The sequence below is a fragment of the Acinonyx jubatus genome, chromosome B2 (assembly GCF_027475565.1).
Source record: "Acinonyx jubatus isolate Ajub_Pintada_27869175 chromosome B2, VMU_Ajub_asm_v1.0, whole genome shotgun sequence".
NCBI lineage: Eukaryota > Metazoa > Chordata > Mammalia > Carnivora > Felidae > Acinonyx > Acinonyx jubatus.
Genome location: NC_069385.1, coordinates 53138343 through 53158237, shown reverse-complemented (window position 1 = coordinate 53158237; position 19895 = coordinate 53138343). Strand labels below are relative to the sequence as shown.

Here is a 19895-nt window from a genome sequence, read left to right as displayed (position 1 = left end):
GATAAATTTCTCTGTCTCATTTTGTCTTGCCTCTCTGTGTCTATGTGTCAAGAAAGTCAGCTGTGTCTTCTGCCCTTGAAAGTTGTGACTTTATGAGGAAGTTGTAGAGCTTAACATAACCACAATATCATGACCTGAGCTGAAATCAAGAGTCAGATGCTTAACCAACTGAGCCACCCAGGTGCCCTGATCTTCTATTTTTAAGAAGTACAAAGAACTAAGCAAAATGAATAAAATTTTAACTATGTACAGTGTATGTAAACTTGTTGGGTTCACCTGTATTGCTATAACTCTACAGTAGACAGAAAAGGGCAAAGGCATGATATAAATTCAATGTGTAGGACCATGTATATATTATTGTAAGCTAATTAGAAATGGACTTATGTGGGGTGCCTGGGTGGCTCAATCAGTTGGGTGTTCAACTTTGGTTCAGGTCATGATCTTGAGGTTCATGAGTTTGAGATCCACATCGGGCCCTGTGCTGACAGAGCCTGGAGCTTGCTTAAGATTCTGTGTCTCCCTCTCTCTGCCCTCTCAAAAATATTTAAAAAAGAAACGGACTTATCAATATATTTTATAATTAAAGAAACTTAATAGTCTTGTCTTCTCACCAGGATATAGAACTTTGAAGGTAGGAACCATTTTGCCTCCCTACTCTCACCCACACATTATAAATTACTAGGTACTAGACTGAGCTAAAATGTTTTGATGAGTAACATTATAACAGATTTGATTAAATCTAGATTTTTCCCTTTCTGGACATGAATATTTTTATTACCTGCTACATTTTTTTTTTTAGTGTCCTCTGAAGTAAAAGCATATCAACAATATTCACCTGAAGTTAAATATGGATTCCTAACCAGTAACGGTAAATTAAGCTTATAAGTCTACTAAATGTAATGATATATAGATTAAAAGACTATAAAATTGTTTATAAATATGTTAAAATTAAAACGTACTACAAATTAATAAAGTTCCAGGATTTAAACTGTAGCTATGTATATGTACTATAAAATATTTGGTGGCAAATCTTTATTGTAAAGACAAAGTCACAATTTGCTAAATCCACCTATGCTACTTGCAGGGCCTTTCAAGCAATAACGTGTGTTTATTACCATCAAACAAGATGTTAGCACCTCCCCCCCCTTTTTTTTTTATTTCAGTAATAGAATTTAATGATTCATCACTTACATATAATATCCAGTGTTCAACAAGTGTCCTCCTTTATGTCCCTTGTCCATTTAGCCTGTCCCTCCACCCAACAACCCTCAGTTTGTTCTAAAACTAGAGCTATTTCTACTTGACAGTGCCATTTTCTGTCCTGTTGTCACTCTAAGTAATCTGTACACCCAGTGTGGGGCCTGGACCTGAGATCAAGAGCTGCATGTTATATACACCAACTGAGCCAGGTGCCCCTGTTTCTAATGATTCTTATTTGAACTCTCAAAACATCTCCATTCAAAAGGGAAAAGGCATGGGGCCATAAAAGTCTTACATGAGATCATGAAAGTCCACTCTTTGTAACCTTTAAAATGGCATTGAGAGTTTGCCATTTAATAGTCTCTCATCTGATTACAGCATTATTTGTGAATCTGCTTGGCTATTAAAAGTAAACGGAACTTCAGAATGGTAATTGTGAAGTCATAATTTTTCATGAGATTGAGACAGCACATAAAATTGGAGAAAAAATGATTTATTGAAAAATGCCAATAATACTGACAGACTTCAAAAGCAATTCACACTTCCAGAATACAAAGTACTTAATACATTTTTTCCCAAAGTTAGCATTTTTGTAAATCAAATTTGATAACCTGACTAAAAATATTTTCCAGCTTTATTTTTAAAGAGCTGCACAATCTTTAAAGTGGGGACCACGAGGTGGGCAGGAGCAGAGGGGCAGAATGCACCTGGGACTGCGCAGCAGTCTACAGCAACATTTCCCACAACTTCAGTGCTGGAAACAAAATACTGCAGAAGACAGCTGCCCTCCAGTGTCAGAGAATCTTGGGAAACAGCATATCAAAAGATAGCTAGCTTTTCTTATAATTTATACACTTTCATTTAAGATTGCTTTTTGAAGAAAATCTTTAAGAATGCCACTGTAATTTAATGTCATCCAATAGCTGAATTAAAAAAAAAACTAATGAAAGAAATGAACTGTTACCATCGAAATGGTCTTTGCCGAGCTGTAATAATTCTAGGCTTTTTTAGATGCAAAAAAATTAACACATATGCAAGTTTAATTTGAAACCACGCAAATTATGTATGTAGGCTCAGATAGTAGCAGTGTTCACTTTTATTACTAATAGCTTAACTGGAACAGCCACTCTATTCATTCCACCAGCAGAAATAGCAGCACCAGGATCTAAATAAAATTCTTTACGTATAAAAAGCTTATGTCATTATCCAACTCCCATTCTTTGCATGCTCCAATTCTTGTTATCTTATTTAACATAAAAGCAACAGGATTTGGAGAGTTACTATTTGCTGTATTAAAACAGTTATACAGCATCTTGTACTGTCAAAAAGCAAAATACTGTGAATACTGTGAATGGCAGCCCTTCTTCACAGCTCTACACTTGAAGCTGCCAAGCATTCACTGCTTGTGCCAGCAGTGGTATTTCCACAGTAACATAGCAGAAACTAAAGGAATCATGGCACAATGGATTTCTGAATTCTTTTATCTACCATTGGTCCTGGGGCTTAGTACCTTCCCCTTGTAGACTATATCTGCTGATCATTCCATTATCTTTAATGGAGGAAAGGCATCAGGTCATATAGCGGGTAATGGCTCTCAGAGCGTAGAGGAGTTCTGCTTGCATCCTAGCTTCTATAAGAAGCAGATTAACATGAACCTGAATATAAAACACATTATTTAAGGTACAGTTGTAAGCATTCCCAGCTTTTCAGTGCTAGTATCCCCCCAAAATAAGTACATTTTCTGTGTGCCACTGAATAACTTAGAAGTCTTGAATTTGTCTCAAAATGAAAGCCATCTGATGCTCTTTTTGGATAGATACGGAGCTTATATTTGATTACATCTCTTCTTAGAGGTTTGTTATATTTCAGAAAATCTAGACATTGCTTTATTAGAATACCAACCTCCCCTGCCAAATCATCACCTAATAGTTTAATAACCAAGATGGTTCAACGACCAGACCATTTATATCTATAAACAATTCTCCCAAGCAGTGACAGCCACGCCAGCACTTCTGAAGTAGGGCCCTGGATGCCCTGTCTTTATTCTTTTACTCTAGCACTACAATGAGATTCCCTTCCAAGGGACACCAGAGACAGCTGTGCTGGAATGTTCTTCTCTTGGTTGGAAAAGATTTGAGAGTCATTAGATTAGATGAAGGAGAGTAAGAATCACTGCTAAGTTACAGGGCAAACCACAATAGGTACATACCTTCTCAGAGTGCTTAAACTGCCTCCAGAAGCTATCATACATTCTTTTGGTAACCTTTTCGGGAGTGCAAACAACAGTCTTGATATAAACTTTAAAGCTACGATCCAATAACTGGTTAATTTCACCATAGTCATAGTCGTCATATCTGTTAAAAGATAAAGTGAGAATTATATATTTTCAATTTATAGTTTGATTTCTTTTGAAAGTATGGACATTAATAAATGCTGTATTCTTCTTCCCTCCCTGTGTAGGCAGCTATCTCTCAAAAACAACTGCTTTAGAATGTTTAATTGGAGGTGAATGAGTGAATATAAAGGGGATAAGAAACAGAAGTTAGGGAGATGAATAGAAAATTTGCCAGTACCCAAGCAACAGTATATATTTATGATCAAAGAAGCAATCACACTGAGGAAATTGTGGAAACAATTTGAGTATTGTTAAAATTAAGAAGTCCACAAATTAATATTTCTGGTTACTACTGCATGATATATAGATCATAATCCACTTGTGTAAATGAAAACAATAATTATTTTTTTTTTCCCCATGTTTCCAGGAGTTTCTGGGATCAGATGAGGAAAAAAATGGTGGGGGATTGGCAGATGATTATTCCAGAGGGAAGGATGATTTATAGTCAGCCTCACAGTGTCTACACTTAGGATAAGCTGTTCTGCTTTAAGCCAAGATGGTAACAGTCACAAGTGTCTGCTCTGCTCCACTGAGTTATAGTTTCTAGAACATCCAGGGACTCAAGTCTCTTGTGTTTCAGCTCTTGCAAAGCTGGTTCTACTACTATTCTGGAAGCTAATAGTCCAGTCACTGATAAAATGAATAGCAAGAGAAAACCTGATTTTACAGCTGAAATAATCAGAAAACCCTATAGCATAGTGTTTATGTACATCTGTTAGAAGGTGGTATATAATGGCTGCATTTCCTGTATAACATAATATGGCTGAATACCTAACAGGACATGGAAGTTTTGCATTTTGATGAAGTATCATGGGAGCAGGTACTCTTCAGAAGGAGCTTGAGAATAGCCAGGAGGGCACTATAAGGGTACTTAGATCCAAGATGACAGGAGATGATACAAAGAGAAAAGATATCAAAGATGTCTGGTGACAAACTTTTCCTCTATGGGCCAGAGGCAATGTCCCTAACTTTCCCTTCTGCCTAGCTAGGAGAGAGGAAATAAACCAAGCTGCATTAAATTGGTTCTTTGACTCATAAGTGGCATAAAAATAAGCTATTGGGGAAGGGATGGTTTATGAATATTATATTATACATATATGTAATATATATATACATATATATAGTGCATCTCTGTGTATATATGTTCCAAGCACTTGAATAATTTAGCTCAAAGGAAAATATTTCTTTGTACACATAAGAAAACAAACTAACCTTATTCCAAACATGCAGTGAATATAGTTCCAAATAGCCCGTCTAAGCATTGAGGTATCAACATCTTTGTGCATTGCCATTGTATTATAAGTAAGATTGTAAGCAATGTGAAATTTTTCATCAATCAACTGTCCCACATCTGGATAAAGGCGATTTACCAAAGAATAACCATGGTCTTCCCAGCAATAGTCCTAAATACAGAGAACAGAATAAATGTGAATAATTAAAATGTGGCCAAGTATAGTTCATATGGCAAAGCAGTAGACCTAAGTGAGATTACTGGCAGTTGGAATCCACTGCCTTTCTAGTATGTTCTCTACAGCATGCAAACCTTTTTAATTCAGTGAGCTTAAAAACCAGTGGAATTCTTCTCTCCTAAACACAGGCCACCCATTTTCAGGTCTCTCTCTCTCTCTCACCGTCTCCTCACTCAGCATCCAGAGATGACCCATCTTGGAAGTCCTCTCTCCCTTTCCATTGCTGCAGCTATTTAAATGGTCCTCAAAGTTTGTAAATTTTTAATTCAATACAACCATCACTCATTCCTTTTCCTCCTACCTCCTAATTCTTAGCATAATTAACTGAATCTCCTAATTAGTTTTCTTACACTAAATCTCCCTGCTTCCTTTCTTTCTACCTCAAGCAAAATAAGCCCCTATGCTACTTCTACGTTGCTCTCATATTTATTTTCCTGAAACACCTCTTTGACACGTTATTACTCTGGTTAAAACCTACAAACCTGACCGATTTTAAACTAGCTTCACAGTAATCAGAAGTAGAAATCCTTTGCTTGAAGCACTCAGCAGCCCAGCCAATTTCTTTATGATCGCTTCCCTCAATCTAAGCTCAATTATTGCTTATAGTCTCCTCTGCTTTACAATGCCCATGCTTTTGGACCATGCAAATCTCTCAAATCCTAACTCACGCCATAACATTTCCAACCCACATGATGTCTTCAATTCTAATTATTGTATTTCATGACACAATTATACTATCAAGTAGAAATATTCTGTAACTCTTCCTTGTGCCTAATTTTTGTCCCTTTAAACATCTTCATCCCTTGAGCAAAGAAACACAATTTTCTAGTTCCCAAATTTTCATAATTTTGATAAAATAGTTATTAACACTGGACCCTCACAATAACTGAGGAAGTTGGGAATAACAACTCATCTGAATTAAATATTTACCTAAATTTTTATACAATAGGCTATTTAAGAAATACAGTTATGCTGATGTTTCTATTAATGGACTGGATTGAGAGCAGTCTTACAAAGCTTAAAGAACAGAATAAATTGATGAATTAATCAATCAATAATTAACTGATGATTCTTAACTTTTACTGTGGAAACAGAGAATATAGCTACTGTTGTTCCTGAGATATATTTGCAACGCACTTTTAGCATAGTGCCTCCTACCAAGCAAGAACAAAGGAGGAGCCTAGTAGTATCCTAGAGGACCACTAGGTCCCTAAGTTTCCATAGACTCAATAGATACAGAATTATACAGAGGAAGTTTTAATGTATATTTCAGAGTTCATGATTTTGGAGCTAAAGAAACTGGGTCTACCAAAAATAATTCTACTCCCCACATCACTATTTATGTGAATCCTCTCAAAGTTTAATTTAAAACCCTCAAAAATGTTCATTGCTCCAAATAACATTCAGTACATATTTCACAGGGAATTAGGATACTGTAATTGTCATGGTTTATTGTCTGTGCTATCTGTAAGAACTCATCCAAGTTATAAAGAAAACAAACCAAGCAAAAGCTTACTCTCCCTAAAAAAGTAAATAAAGCACATCTTTTACTTTTGAATTTTTCATCCTCTTTCCCTCTACTCACTTTTACATAATGCTTGGGATGCTGGGGACATTTCTCTTGTTACTCAGGCCTGGTGCATATCAGGGCCTCACTTTAATGCTGGGGCTCAATAGGAGAGGAGGAGAAAAACCAATGCTATAAATGCTAGTATTATGCATTGTTTAGATATATTATGAACTTGAGTTTTGGCACACCATCTGGGAACCTAACCCATTACTGTAATTTAGTTTTATGGGTGAACGTGTTTTGATATCTGATTTATGAACTTCAACAATAAAATAAATATATTTAAAGGAATTGCCTGATAAAAGTTACTTCTTCAACATTCTAGAATTCTCAAATCCAGGGGGCTTTTTCTTATTTTAAGTCAGACGGAACTATTTCTAACTAGTCATGTGCAATTTTACCTGTACTCGAAATGTTGGAACATGCATCCCGTGTCTAGAGAAATCCTTATAGCCGTAACTAGTATCCTCAAAGTGACGAGATACATCTCTTGCTGGTGTAACTTCTTCATCATCTGAAATAATTAAAAAAAAAAAAAAAAGCCACTTAAAGCTTTTCAAAAACAGAATGCTAGTTAAAATTCATTTTACCTATAATAAGTAAAAACAGGATAGCCCTCTGACAGTGAGTAACCAACTTAAGTCTTAAAACCATAAAGTAGCTTACTTACCAATAAATGGAATGTAATTACATTCTGTTATAAAAATATTCATGGTTGAATTTTTTATGCCTTGCATTTTTCTCTTTCCTATACCCTCTGTGTTCCCAGTTCTACTTAAAAGCATGTACTCAAAGTCTGAACACCCTTTTAGATAATCTTTATGGTGATAAATCATCTATGCTCTATACTTTAGCACTTGAATGATTTCTGGTTAAATATTAATGTCCTACAATATATAATATGATCTAACACCTCAAAGGGTCCTAGAAACAATACTGCAATGGTGAATCATTTTTACAGTGTTTCCTGAAATGCTCTAAAGCCTTTCTGGATTGCTTTCATGTTCGTTTGAAGTAAATAGAAACAAAAACTTTTCCTCAAGGAGAAACAAGATAACATCCAACCTTCATTTATACAAATTTGATTTTTTCTGGGGCGCATCAGTGGCTCAGTCAGTTAAGCATCTGACTCCTGATTTTGGCTCAGGTCATGATCTCACAGTTTGTGAAACTAGGCTCTGTGCTGACAGCAAGGAGCCTGCTTGGGATCTCTCTCCTGCTTTCTCAAAATAAACTTTAAGAAAAAATGTGATTTTTTTGTTTGCTATTAGGAAACTTGGTATTTAACACATACACTCTTTCGCTCTGTTATCAAAATACATTTCCTGTAAATTACCTGATTTATATATTAAATTGTATAGCCTGTATATAAAGGCCAAACATAAAGAATTTACATTTGTCATCAGTTGTCTAACAACTGACAAATCATTTCACAAATCATTTTATTTTAAAGCTAAAAAGTAATCTCAGGGCTTATAAAATTTCCTAATTTTATTTAATATCTTTAATGTTTATTTATTTATAGAGAGTATGTGAATGGGAGAGGGGAAGAGAGAAAGGGAGAGAGAGAATCCTCAGCAGGCTGTGCAGAGCCTGACTCGGGGCTTGATCTCACAAATTGTGAGATCATGACTTGAGCCAAACTCAAGAGTCAAACGCTTAACCAACTGAGCTACCCAGGCACCCCCAATATCCTAATTTTAAAGAAGAGAAAAAAGAGAGCATTCATATGTTAAGTGCCTTACATTCACAAAGTTTATTAGCAGTGATTTTAGTATAAAAACCAAATCAAATGTCCTCTTTTAGTCTAGTGCTATTTATACTATAACTTCTTTTTCTAGGTTGCCTGCTTTATTTATAGGTAGGAACACCTATGCAATAATAGCTTATCTAAAAGGAAAAACATATTTGGATTTATGTTTTAAAACTATTATTTAAATTCTCTAATAAAATTAAAAGATAAAAGTAAAAAAAAAAAAAAAGATAAAAACTTATCTAAATTCTCACCCCCACCTGGGTGGCTCACTCTGTTAAGCATCTGACTCAAGTTTGGCTCAGGTCATGATCCCATGGTTCCTGAGATCAAGCCCCAAGTTGGGCTTTGTGCTGATAGCGTGAAGCCTGCTTGGGATTCTCTTTCTCAAAAATAAACAAACATTAAAAAAAGTGGGGATCTTTTTTGTAAGCAATAGAAATTTTTTTGACTATGTAATGACTGCTTTTACCTGAAGAGAAGACAAACATGCTCTCTCTTTTTTCTATTTCAAAACGTGAAGCCATCTCTTCCTGACTTGCCTCTTCTTCATCTCGACATTCCTGTAACTGCCTCATCTTTTCCATGAGGGCTTCGACCTCAAAGAACGAATCACTTACCTGAAGAGAAAATATAATTAATGTTGTATATTTCAGACAAAGGATGAAATTTAAAAATTTTCTTTTATTAAGATACAAATTCTTATGAGACAACAGAATATAGGAAAAATAGATCTTATAATTTTAATGTACATGAATGAATAAAAAAATGAAAATATTTTGGTGTACATATACAGGTCTACAGATTTTAATAAGTTTTTTAAGAACACAATATTTTTACCTTAAAAAATTAGTAATAATGTCATTACTGTTAATGCTAAGTTTTAAGAATTAAAATTTAACACTAATCATCAACTTACAACGGCTTAAATAAGATACAAAGTTTAAGTGGTTTTGCTTCAACTATGCACATTTGGGCACACTGTCAACACGTGTCTATCATCTTCAAATTATAGTAATCAGCTCGAATTTACCAATTAAGAATGAAATGTGTCCTTACAGGGCTGGAATTCTCCACATGACCTCTGCAAATGAGGTTGGCAGCTGTCACTTGCTGGGATGACTAGAGCAGTGACATCTGTATTAATAGGTCTGACAGACGCAGGAGGACTGGCCAGTGGACTTGAACTAGCCAAACAATACCCTGCTGCATCCTTACTATGGAACTGGGATCAAATCTGTGGAATTTATCTTATAAAATAGTAAGAAATCTTCCAATTTCAAATCTCAGTGTTCAAACACAAAATTAATGTTTTCCTCATTATACATATCTTTTGCTAGGAATGTTCTTCCCCTACTCTTATATTCTTTTCCTGGTTTACACCCATTGGTCCTACTCATGTCAGCTTACTTGCTTTTCCTGTCCTGTCCCCCCATCCCAAACCTTGCCACCCTAATTATTCTCACACAGCATTCTGCTCATTCCTTCAGAGCACCAGATACAATTTGTAATAGTTACTGCATGATACTGTTAATGCCTGCCTCCCTCAAACCAAACCTTCATAAAGACAGGGGACCTGTCTAATTTACGAGTATATATTCAGAGCCCAGCATAATACCTGGCACATAGTAGATATTTGCAAAATATTTGTTGCAGAAAGCTTGTAAGGATAATTCTACATTAAGAAACAAAAAATCTATACTACTGGTGCTTTATATTTTTGTATGATCCTAACAGTTACACCGAAGCACCCTATAGTGAGTACTTCCTCTCACAATTTCATGATAGAAAGTGTTTCTATGATGTATTAAAGGTTCTTCTGGTACATAGTTCTCCTTAATTACTCCTAAGAGAGAGTCGGTGGCCAAATAAAGGGCTGAAAAGAATGACCCAAGGTTTACCAAAAAAAAATATATATATATATTAAGGTTTTTGTCAATTCACATTATCCTTCATTATACTACCTGTTCTGTGTAGCTACCTTCTCCTAAAACAGCCCAAATTTTAAGTATTCTTATGAAAGACAATTCTTGATTGATTTAAAGTGAAGAAGTAAAGGAAATAAAGTACATTTCTTTTGCTCCTTAAAAAAACTATTAAAGTTGTTAGTGTAAAAAAAAAAAGGCATTTAATTTTGATATTAAAATGTTAATATTGTATGAGGAAATTCTTTTGGTTTTTTAACCACTTGTATCTGAATTGAACTGAGTCAGACATCTGATATGTACCTGAAGAATAAACTATATTAGCTCACTGACAAGTGCCCTCAGTGTGGGCCATAAACCTTTTAAATAGCAAACTCAGGGACTAGTAGAGAAATTTAAAATTTCTATTATTTTACTACTAACCTCATGTAACAGAGGAATAACTAGAGACAATCAAGTACTTTTTTAGCCTTGTGCTATTTTTTTTTTACCCTTTACCCCAAAAATTTTATTAGGGAAAAACTACAGAACATTTACAGTACAATGTTTACAGTCACAATGTGTACTGAACTGATTTCCCAAAATATATTACAACTCAAGTTGACTTGTTACATTCAAAAACTTACTTCTAAGTAGTCCAGAGTACATATATACCTAGTGCTCCAACTGTACCTACGTACAAACTAAAGCTACTGCTAATTCATCCGTTGTTCAGGAAAGCAATCTTGCCTTTCTACACTCCCACACAAAAAGTACAAATTTTGGAATTTTCTGTAATGAAAGAAGGCGTGTTCATGTACTACATACCATTTTAGCACTAAGAGGTGGCCTCTTCACTTCATATTAAAAAGAAGTGGTAAATATCTTTTCCTTTTGTGTAGTTGAACCCATCCTACATTCAAATTCTCTCAAGCACTAATACATGAAATACTTATGTGGTTGAGGAAGATTTAAGGCAAGTTCTGGCCCTTCCAAAGGCACTGTAAGACTACCCCCAACCCCATTATTTTCTTCAGCCTTGTCCTAAATCAAAGGCAGGGAAGGACCACAATCCAACTCCAAGCATCCTAACAACTAATACATATATTTTCCCTTAGACCATCTCATATAAGTTTTAATAAATGATCAGTGGCCAATATTACAGCCTATAACATTAATCCAGGTGGCTCAACAGGGTGAAACTGATGGTCTTGGGCCTTGTGATCAGCTCACAAGTGATCAATCCTGGGAAAATTATTTTCCTTCATGTGCTAATCTCACCATATGTAAATGCTACTTTTTATTTAGCACCTGATAAATAATACCAGCTGTACTAGGCCTTTTATTTCTTTAGAGACATTTCATTTAAACCTCAAATAACCTTATGTCTGACCTCTATTTAGACATGAAAGAACAGAGGCTCAGGGAGGTAACCTGCCCACAGTCAAATATATACATTAAAGGTAATTCGACCTGTTCAAATCTGTTTCAAGGGAATAATATAACCGAGAAAATGTATGCATGCAAAGTATTCAGAAGACTGTGATGTTGTTTCTGTGATTTCTCTTTGGAAATCTTTTCACTATAGCAAAAGAATGCAAAGGGGATTTTGACTCATTGTATTCAGGAATTAAAATCTGCTTATAGAACATTCAACTTGTTCTGTTCTGTTTCAAGGGAATAACAAAATTGAGAAAATATAAAACCCAGAGAAGGAATAGAAAACATTTTAATAAATTTACTTTCACTTATATATATATTTGTGCCAAGTTAAACATGAAAAAGAATTTTAAAAGAAGAAATTTCTAGATAAAGGCTGATTAACTCTTCTAAAAGATAAAATTAAGAAACCAGCCTGTTTCTTTTATGCAAAAGAGAGGAAAAGAATGTGATCAGCATCAGGGAGTCTCCACCACTAACTTGCATGGTCTCAGCCTCCCCTCATCTCACTGCAGCACCCATTCAATACTAGCTGGCTCTCATGGGGCATATGCTGGTGGCTCCTGATCCTAAAATTACACTTGAGTGTAACCTCCTAAAGGGTCTTATAATTTTATATGTCCCTTAGCACTAAATTGCTGAGCATTTATAGGCAGTCAGTAAATACTTGCTGAATGAACAGGTAGAGGGGCTTAACAGGGTAGGTTTTCTAAGAAGTCACATGAAAAAATAATATAGCAGCAATCATTATGATTAGTCTTAAGATAATCCTGTAACAAATAATAGATACTTACTGAAACATTTCCTGCTGAGTTGACCTGCATCTCATCCACACTGTGATTGCCATTTGTAATGTCACAGATGCAGTAGTTACTAACAGAAGGAGGTCTGAATGTGTGGCCACCATCACAATGAATTTCTGGACTGATTCCACAGCCAAATGTGAATGAGGCAAGAGAATGATAGTGTGTGAGGAGAACCACTGCATGTACCAGTTCTGCAAGGGACCAGCTGTGCTCTTCAGCTTTTAAAAGTCCCTTAAGAAAAAAAAAGAACATATTTTTACACTGGTTATGGTGTTGGTAAAAGTAAATAGTTCATCTTGGTATTTAATCTATTTAAAACAGGATTAGGAGGCACCTGGGTAGCTCAGTAGGTTAGGCATCCATCTGACTCTTGATTTTGGTGTAAGTCATGATCTCACGGTTCATGGGTTTGAGCCCCACATCAGGCTCTGAGCTGACAGTGTTGAGCCTGCAGCGTTGAGCCTGCTTGAGGTTCTCTCCCTGCCCCTCCCCTGCTCATGTGTGCAGGTGCACGCATGTGCTCTCTCTCAAAATAAATAAATAAACTTAAAAACAGGAGTAGTCACTGTATAAAACCTAGGGTACAATTATAATTTGAGACACATAGAACCCAGAGTTTGCTAATATAATTTTTTATGAATTATGTATTTACAAACAGAGCTTAACATAACCTGATAATGACATATTCATTATTATTTTGATTTTCTGAAATCCTGATTTTAAAATGTAATAGAATGCTTTTTGTTTAAAAGCAGTTGCCATATTTCAGATGCCAGATTCTGAATGCTTTCACTGTTAGTTCAAAGTCTCAATCTAAATGTAATAAATCTGTATTTAAAGTGGAAGCTACTGTATAAAATATGTCTGTGTTCTTCTTTATTATCAAACTGTCTCAAGGAATTTTAAAGGCAGTAGTTTGAACTTGACTCTGCATATTCCTAAATCATCAAATTATAATTATTTAAAAAATTATGTTCAAGGTAAAGTCTATGATTCTTCAAAGTCTTGCATATCATATCCCTTCTGCTTCATTATTTGTTTTATAATCCTGTGTAATTTTGCATTACCAGACAATATAATAGATACTACATTAATCAATTTCAGATCTTATATCTTAATAAGATGCTTCAATTATAGAGTAGTATTGAAAATGTTTTATGAAATAGAAAGATAAGCCCAAAAATATGTTGTATTTCTACTGCATGGTAAATACTTTTAGGGAATGTCAATCTACCTAGAACCAGAAGGCACTAATTTAAATGGCATTTTAAAAAGATACACAAGATGCCACTTTACACCTATCAGAATGGCTAAAATCCAAAACACTGATACACCAAGTGCTGGTGAGGATATGGAGAAACAGGAATGCTCATCCACTGCTTCTGGGAATGCAAACTGGTACAGTCACTTTGGAAGACCTTTTCCCAGTTTCTTACAAAGCTAAACACAGGCTTACCATGCAATCCAACAATCACATTCCTAATTATTTACCTGTTTTGAAAACTTATGTTCACCAAAAAACCCCTGCATGTGAATGTTTATAGCAGCTATATTGTAACTGCTCAAAACCAGAAGTAACCCAAGATGGCTTTCAAACAAACTATGGTAACTCCATACACTGGTGTATTATTATTCAGTAATAAAATAAATTTTCCATGGGAAATGCATGGAGGAACCGTAAATGCATACTGATAAGTAAAAGAAGCTCGTCTGAAAAGATGACATACTGTATGATTCCAACTATGTAACATTCTGGAAAAGGCAAAACTATAGACAGTAAAAACATCAGTAGTTGCAGGGTTTCAGGGAAAAGGGGAGGGAGATGAATAGGTGGAGCCCACAGGATTTTTAGAGCGGTGAAACGACTTTGTATGATAGTGTAATGGTGGATAGATGACATTAGCATTTGTCAAAACCCATAGAACTATACAACACAAAGAGTGAACCATAAGGTAAGCCCCAGATTTTAGTTAATAGTTAATTGATCAATATTGATTCTTTAATTATAGCAAATGTTATCATACTAATGCTAGATGTTAATAAAAGAGACTTGGGGGGAGTCTCAGGAGGGTAGAATATGAGAATATTCTGTGCCATTTTTCTGTAAACCTAAAATTGCTCTAAAGATTAAAGTCTATTTTAAAAAAAATCTTTTTTTAAGTGACACCTTAGATACATTACACTTCTACTTACCTCAATATGTTCTTTGGTAATAAGCCAAGGTCTATGGGCTAACACTTTATTAAGTTCTCCTAAATTTTGTAGTTTTTGAGGAGCATTCTCTAAACCATTAAGCCATTTGGGGTCTCCACCAACATGAAGGAAATCATTTACATGGAGGTTCACTAAGTAGGAACACTGATGTCTTGCTGCAGCCTTAAGAGAAAACAAAAAGATCAATCTAACTATAAATATTAAAATTTTAAACTATGAATATTTTTCCTTTATAATGGGTAAAACAGCGAGTGTTTGATTAGTCCGTTTGCAAATTTTTCATAAACCACAGAAATGCAGTTTCATATAAACATTAAAAAAAATCACACACACCATAGAAAGACCTCAGAAATATCCCAAAAACAAACTGAATAGCTGATAAAAGTATTTGAACCTTAGGAATTGTATTTATATAACTTTCAGATCCTCAGATTAACAAACTTCAATTAAGGTGCCAACCATAAAATAATGGAGTATAATTTACAAATCGAACAGGAGTAGTACCACTTATGTCAATGTGAACTATTTGTAACAGTGGAATAGATCCTGTGTTCTTCTTTATTCTCATTTAATGGAAAATGGTTCTTAATAATGTATAAACACTTGTTTCTTTTTACAGACACATCTGAGAGTATACTTATTTAGTAAGAGGAAAACCACATACTATCTAACAGGAATCCAATTAGAAGTCAGAATATAAGTATTCATCCCTGTGTTTAAAGCATTAACCATCTCTTAAAATGATTAATAAAGGAGGCAGAAGGAATTTTTCATTTAATGTTTACAAACCATTATTCCAATGTAGTGCCGATAATGTAGGGGCAATGGCCCATCCATTTGCAGTAGATAGTGTTGAGTCTTTAGGAAACTTTCTAGATACTGTGGGTGAAAAACCATCACTAATGTAATGTTATCCAAACGACCCAAAGCAGCAAAAGAATCTGCAAATAAAGCATGCATCTGTGCGTCTTCACTTCCCACTTGGAGAATCTGTATGAAAGAGAGGAAAACCATGGTTACGTAAATTGTAAATTGGTGTTAGAATGCAGTGCATACGTATTTTTTTTAAGTGTCATCTACAAGCAGGTTAAATTTGGCTTGAGAGAAAGGTTATAATTCTGAAACTTTAACTCAACTAGCAGCGAGACAGAAGAATAAACAGTTGAATATTATGTAGTAGGTAGTAGATAAACAACAAAGGCCGAACATTAAAGGCCACCTAGATAGGCTGCTTGCAGACTTGGCCAGAATCCAGATAAAGAAGCAGATTTAGATTATCAAATTTGCAGAGCCTGCAAACGGACTCTAAAGACTTTACCCTTTCCTTATAACGCCTAGTCTCAATTTAAGGAGAACCAAAATTTAAGGAGATCTAAAGCATAGGAGTTTTACATATTTAGAATTAAACATCCAATCTAGCATTGACACCAGCCTGTGGAGATGGTCAAGACCAAGTAACTCAGCTTATGAGCATGCACTTAACTAAACATCTAAATATAAAGAGATGGAGTATTATTGGTCAAAAACAAGTCTTGCCTTTCCTAGATTAAATATGGGTGTTAGAAAAGCGTCATGAAATACTAGAAATCAACATGACTATAACAGCTTTCTAATCCCACAGATTCACTGCCAAAGCATGATGATTAACTGCAATCAACTCTGCGTAAAACATGTTGTTGTCCAACAGTTGTTCAGATGCCAAGATGTGGGTCATGAAAGCTTTTCCTTAAAAGCATACAGTTCACTATGTACTTTCACAAACAACATACCTCCTTTTCTGGGATGAATCTGCTTGGTCCGTGTCCTAGTGGTCGAGGAATTCTAATTCCAAGTTCCTAGAAAAGAAAATTACACCATCTCAGGCCTCTCAGCAGTAAACAACATGAACTGAGGCTACAGGAATGGGAGGAAAAACAACCAGTTGAACAGAGACAGGCTTGTTTTAGTGGTTTGTTTTCATGGCCATATATACATACCAACTCCTCTGTTTGCATCATATGGCTGACAAGAGCTTATAATATGACACAGACTAAAAACAATAAAACCTGTTTCACTAAAACCAGAGTTTTGCATAAAGTACTTGGCAGAAAGTCTAGAACAGAAAGTTCAGCACATAGCAACCAACCCTGTGGACTGTCACTGATACAAAATAAGACCAATGTGTTTGTACATCCAAAACTCAACCAACCAAAACATCAACCCCTGTGTATCTTGTCAGGAAATGAAAACTCACTAACCTCTGCCTAGATGTCTTAAGTTGAAAGGAGTGTTAATTATTATTACATCTACAATAACACTTCACAATAGGAGAAGAAATACTATGAAAAATAAAAAGTAGTTACTTAAATCCATAAAAGAAAGTACTGCAGGGCATGTTTTCTCTGTGGCTGAGTAAAACAATCTTCGAGAAACTAACTTTGCAAGTTTGCTTTAAATCTTTTATTTATAGTATGTTATCAATTTTGCTTATATTTTAGAGAAGCCCAACTGATTAACAAATAAAGGTTTTCTGCCCTTTGACATAGTAAATCTAGAACCCTGTACTTGAGAGTCTACTAGAAACCTATATTTGATGTGACAGGGTAGTGTGGTTAACAAAAAGTGACAAGTACGTATTAAAGGTCCATCTTTTCCCCAATACTGTGTGATTAGAGAAACAAAACTAAAATAATAACTTTTTTTTTTAAGGCTCATGTCCTACCAATCTGGTTTCTAAAAAAAACAACAACAAAAAAATCCCCCCCAAATTCCTGAAGTTTACACATCTAAATATTAAACCCTTGCTTATATAACTACATACAAATATTATTTGTACCCTCTACTGCTTCCAAAAGTCCTTCAGGATGTTCCTTTTAAAGAAAAAAAAAGGTGGGGGGGTTGGTTTGCAGACAGAGAAGGATATGTGGCAGCAATTCAAAAAATCTGGTCCAAGTGAATGAAAACCTTTTGAGCAGAGTGGATTTTTAAAAATTAAGCAGGCAGGACAAAACTGAAGAAAATCTTTATTGGGATAACTTAAGATGTCGATTCAAATACACTTGCCAATACACTTACACTGAACACAGCAATGCTCTAATTATACCCTTCACTAGAGGAGGCACTCAATTCACTGGTCTGGCCACAGGCATGTCTTAATTTTATTAGCCCGTAATAAATGCAAGAAAAAAACCTCCATATTCCTTCTATTCAATACATCATCTTAACACAAATGCAGCCATTTATATAAAACAATGACTCTATTAGCCTTTCTAACTGCTGAATTTCTGATCCAATTACATAGATATCAAGATATATTGGGCAAAATGTTAAGGTTACATTCAATATTTACCCCTCTTCATTTCTTCACTATATTATTTAAATAAAATGCATTTTAGGAAAATGCCCATTTCAAGAGTTTATCACTCTTTTTATACCTGAGAGACACTACTATTCTTGAGACTGTACTGTGTTAAAATGTAGTATTTCAGATGGAGGAGAAATGGATTATTTAACAAATGATCTTGATACAACTAGATAGCCACTCAGAAAAAAGTAAAGTTAGAACCATAAATCATACTTAGAGGTAAGTATTAAAAAAAAACAAACACCCCAAACCAAAAAACGTAAGTGCTGGAAGAAAACACTCATGGAATGAAGTTAGGCCTAAGAATGTCATAAAACCCAGAAGTCGTAAAATAGAAAACTAGTAAATCTGATGACATAAAAATAAAGACTTTCACATGGGAAAAATAAACATATAAAAAAGTCAAAAGCAAACAGAAAATCGGGAAATATATTTGCAGTTTCTATATCAAAGGGGCTAAATTTCTTGAGTACATGAAAACTCCTACAAATCAGTAAGAAAATCTACAACAACCTGATAGAAAAATGTACAAAGGACACGGAGAGTTCAAAGAAATGGCTGAAAAATGGTCAACCTCACAATAAAACTTTAAGTTAGCTACACTGAGATACTATTTTTCACCTAAAAGATTGCTGAAGATCAAAAGTTTAATAGTAGGCTGTGCTGAAGAGGAGGTGGATAAATATTCGTTACTTATACATTGCTCATGGGAGTGTTGTGAAGGGTGAGGAAGTAAGATCAAGGAATACATAAGAAGTGTAAATCACTACAACTTATAGAGAGGGTAGTTTGTAATAATGATTGAAGTTAAAAAGTCACAAATCCTTTGAGTCAACAATTTCATTTTAAATGCTGATCTGTACTCATAGACATGCCATAGGTAAAAGGATAATCACTGCAACATTGTAACAGTACAAAATATAAAACAACCTGAGCTCTCATCAACAGGACTGTTTTAATGTAGTATGACCACAGACTAGAATTACATGCAGTCCTTACAAGGAGAATGAAGCAATTCTGTATGAGTTGGCTTTAAAAGACCTCCAAGATATATACTGAGTGTGCATCAGGGGGGTGAGGTAGGGGAGAGCAAAGTGCGTAAGATGCATATATTTTGTTACTATCTGTAAGGAGAGAAAAAAAACTTAGCAATTCCATTTATAGGACTTTATTTTAACTAAATTAGCAACATGTGGGTGGCATATACATATTTTTAATAACAAGACTGATAGCACATGGACCTCAAAACAAAGAGGTTGAATTCTATTATTTTGGTTTTGTTTCTATACCAAATATATACTTTACATATTGAACTATCATAAAACAATAGCTTTAGAATTCAAAGAAAGTGGCTATCAGTGTTTCAGAATGGAGTATTTTCCTATAAATATAGCAAAGACCTTTCCCAATGGTCCTATATACTTTTCAAGTCTTTGAAAGTCTACCCCTACAGCCAAATTTAATAGTCATACTTGTATCACTGTCTCCCCTATTCCTTCCCTTCAGTGGGCAAAACCTTCCTTCACAGTTCCTTTAGACAAACATTCTTTCAGAGTGAAAAACTATGTGTTTTAAAGCAGGATGTTAACTAAAAGTAAACATTCTTGGGAATGGATTATAGACCAATTATGCTAATAATCTCTTATTGTTGAGGTTACATTAATTCCTTGATGAGGTACCAGTCTGGCAAGAAAACTGGAGATGGAAGAGAAGATAAACTGAAGAAAGGAAAGGAATGGAAAGAAGTCTCTGACATTCAAGATTCCAATTTCATTATTTTACCTAAGTCTAGTTCCGGATA

The 19895-nt window shown here is 34.9% G+C and overlaps 2 protein-coding genes across 4 annotated transcripts in view; one reads left to right on the top strand and one right to left on the bottom strand.

The window, feature by feature from the left end:
- Nucleotides 1–1312, top strand: part of ARMC2 (armadillo repeat containing 2) — a 125729-nt gene extending 124417 nt beyond the window's left edge. Inside the window, exon 18 of the mRNA XM_053222392.1 lies at nt 800–1312. Coding sequence (XP_053078367.1) covers nt 800–885 — 86 coding nt within the window. The 3' untranslated portion in view covers nt 886–1312. The remainder of the gene's footprint in view (nt 1–799) is intronic.
- Nucleotides 1313–1677: 365 nt separating this feature from the next.
- SESN1 (sestrin 1) overlaps nt 1678–19895 on the bottom strand; it is a 114308-nt gene continuing 96090 nt past the window's right edge. For all 3 annotated transcript variants that reach the window (XM_027057134.2, XM_027057136.2, XM_053222394.1), the window contains exons 2-10: nt 16521–16586; nt 15541–15741; nt 14731–14913; nt 12526–12768; nt 8860–9007; nt 7036–7148; nt 4808–4998; nt 3410–3554; nt 1678–2855 (exon numbers count right to left, since the gene is read on the bottom strand). In XM_027057134.2, coding sequence (XP_026912935.1) covers nt 2769–2855; nt 3410–3554; nt 4808–4998; nt 7036–7148; nt 8860–9007; nt 12526–12768; nt 14731–14913; nt 15541–15741; nt 16521–16586 — 1377 coding nt within the window. In that variant the 3' untranslated portion in view covers nt 1678–2768. The remainder of the gene's footprint in view (nt 2856–3409; nt 3555–4807; nt 4999–7035; nt 7149–8859; nt 9008–12525; nt 12769–14730; nt 14914–15540; nt 15742–16520; nt 16587–19895) is intronic.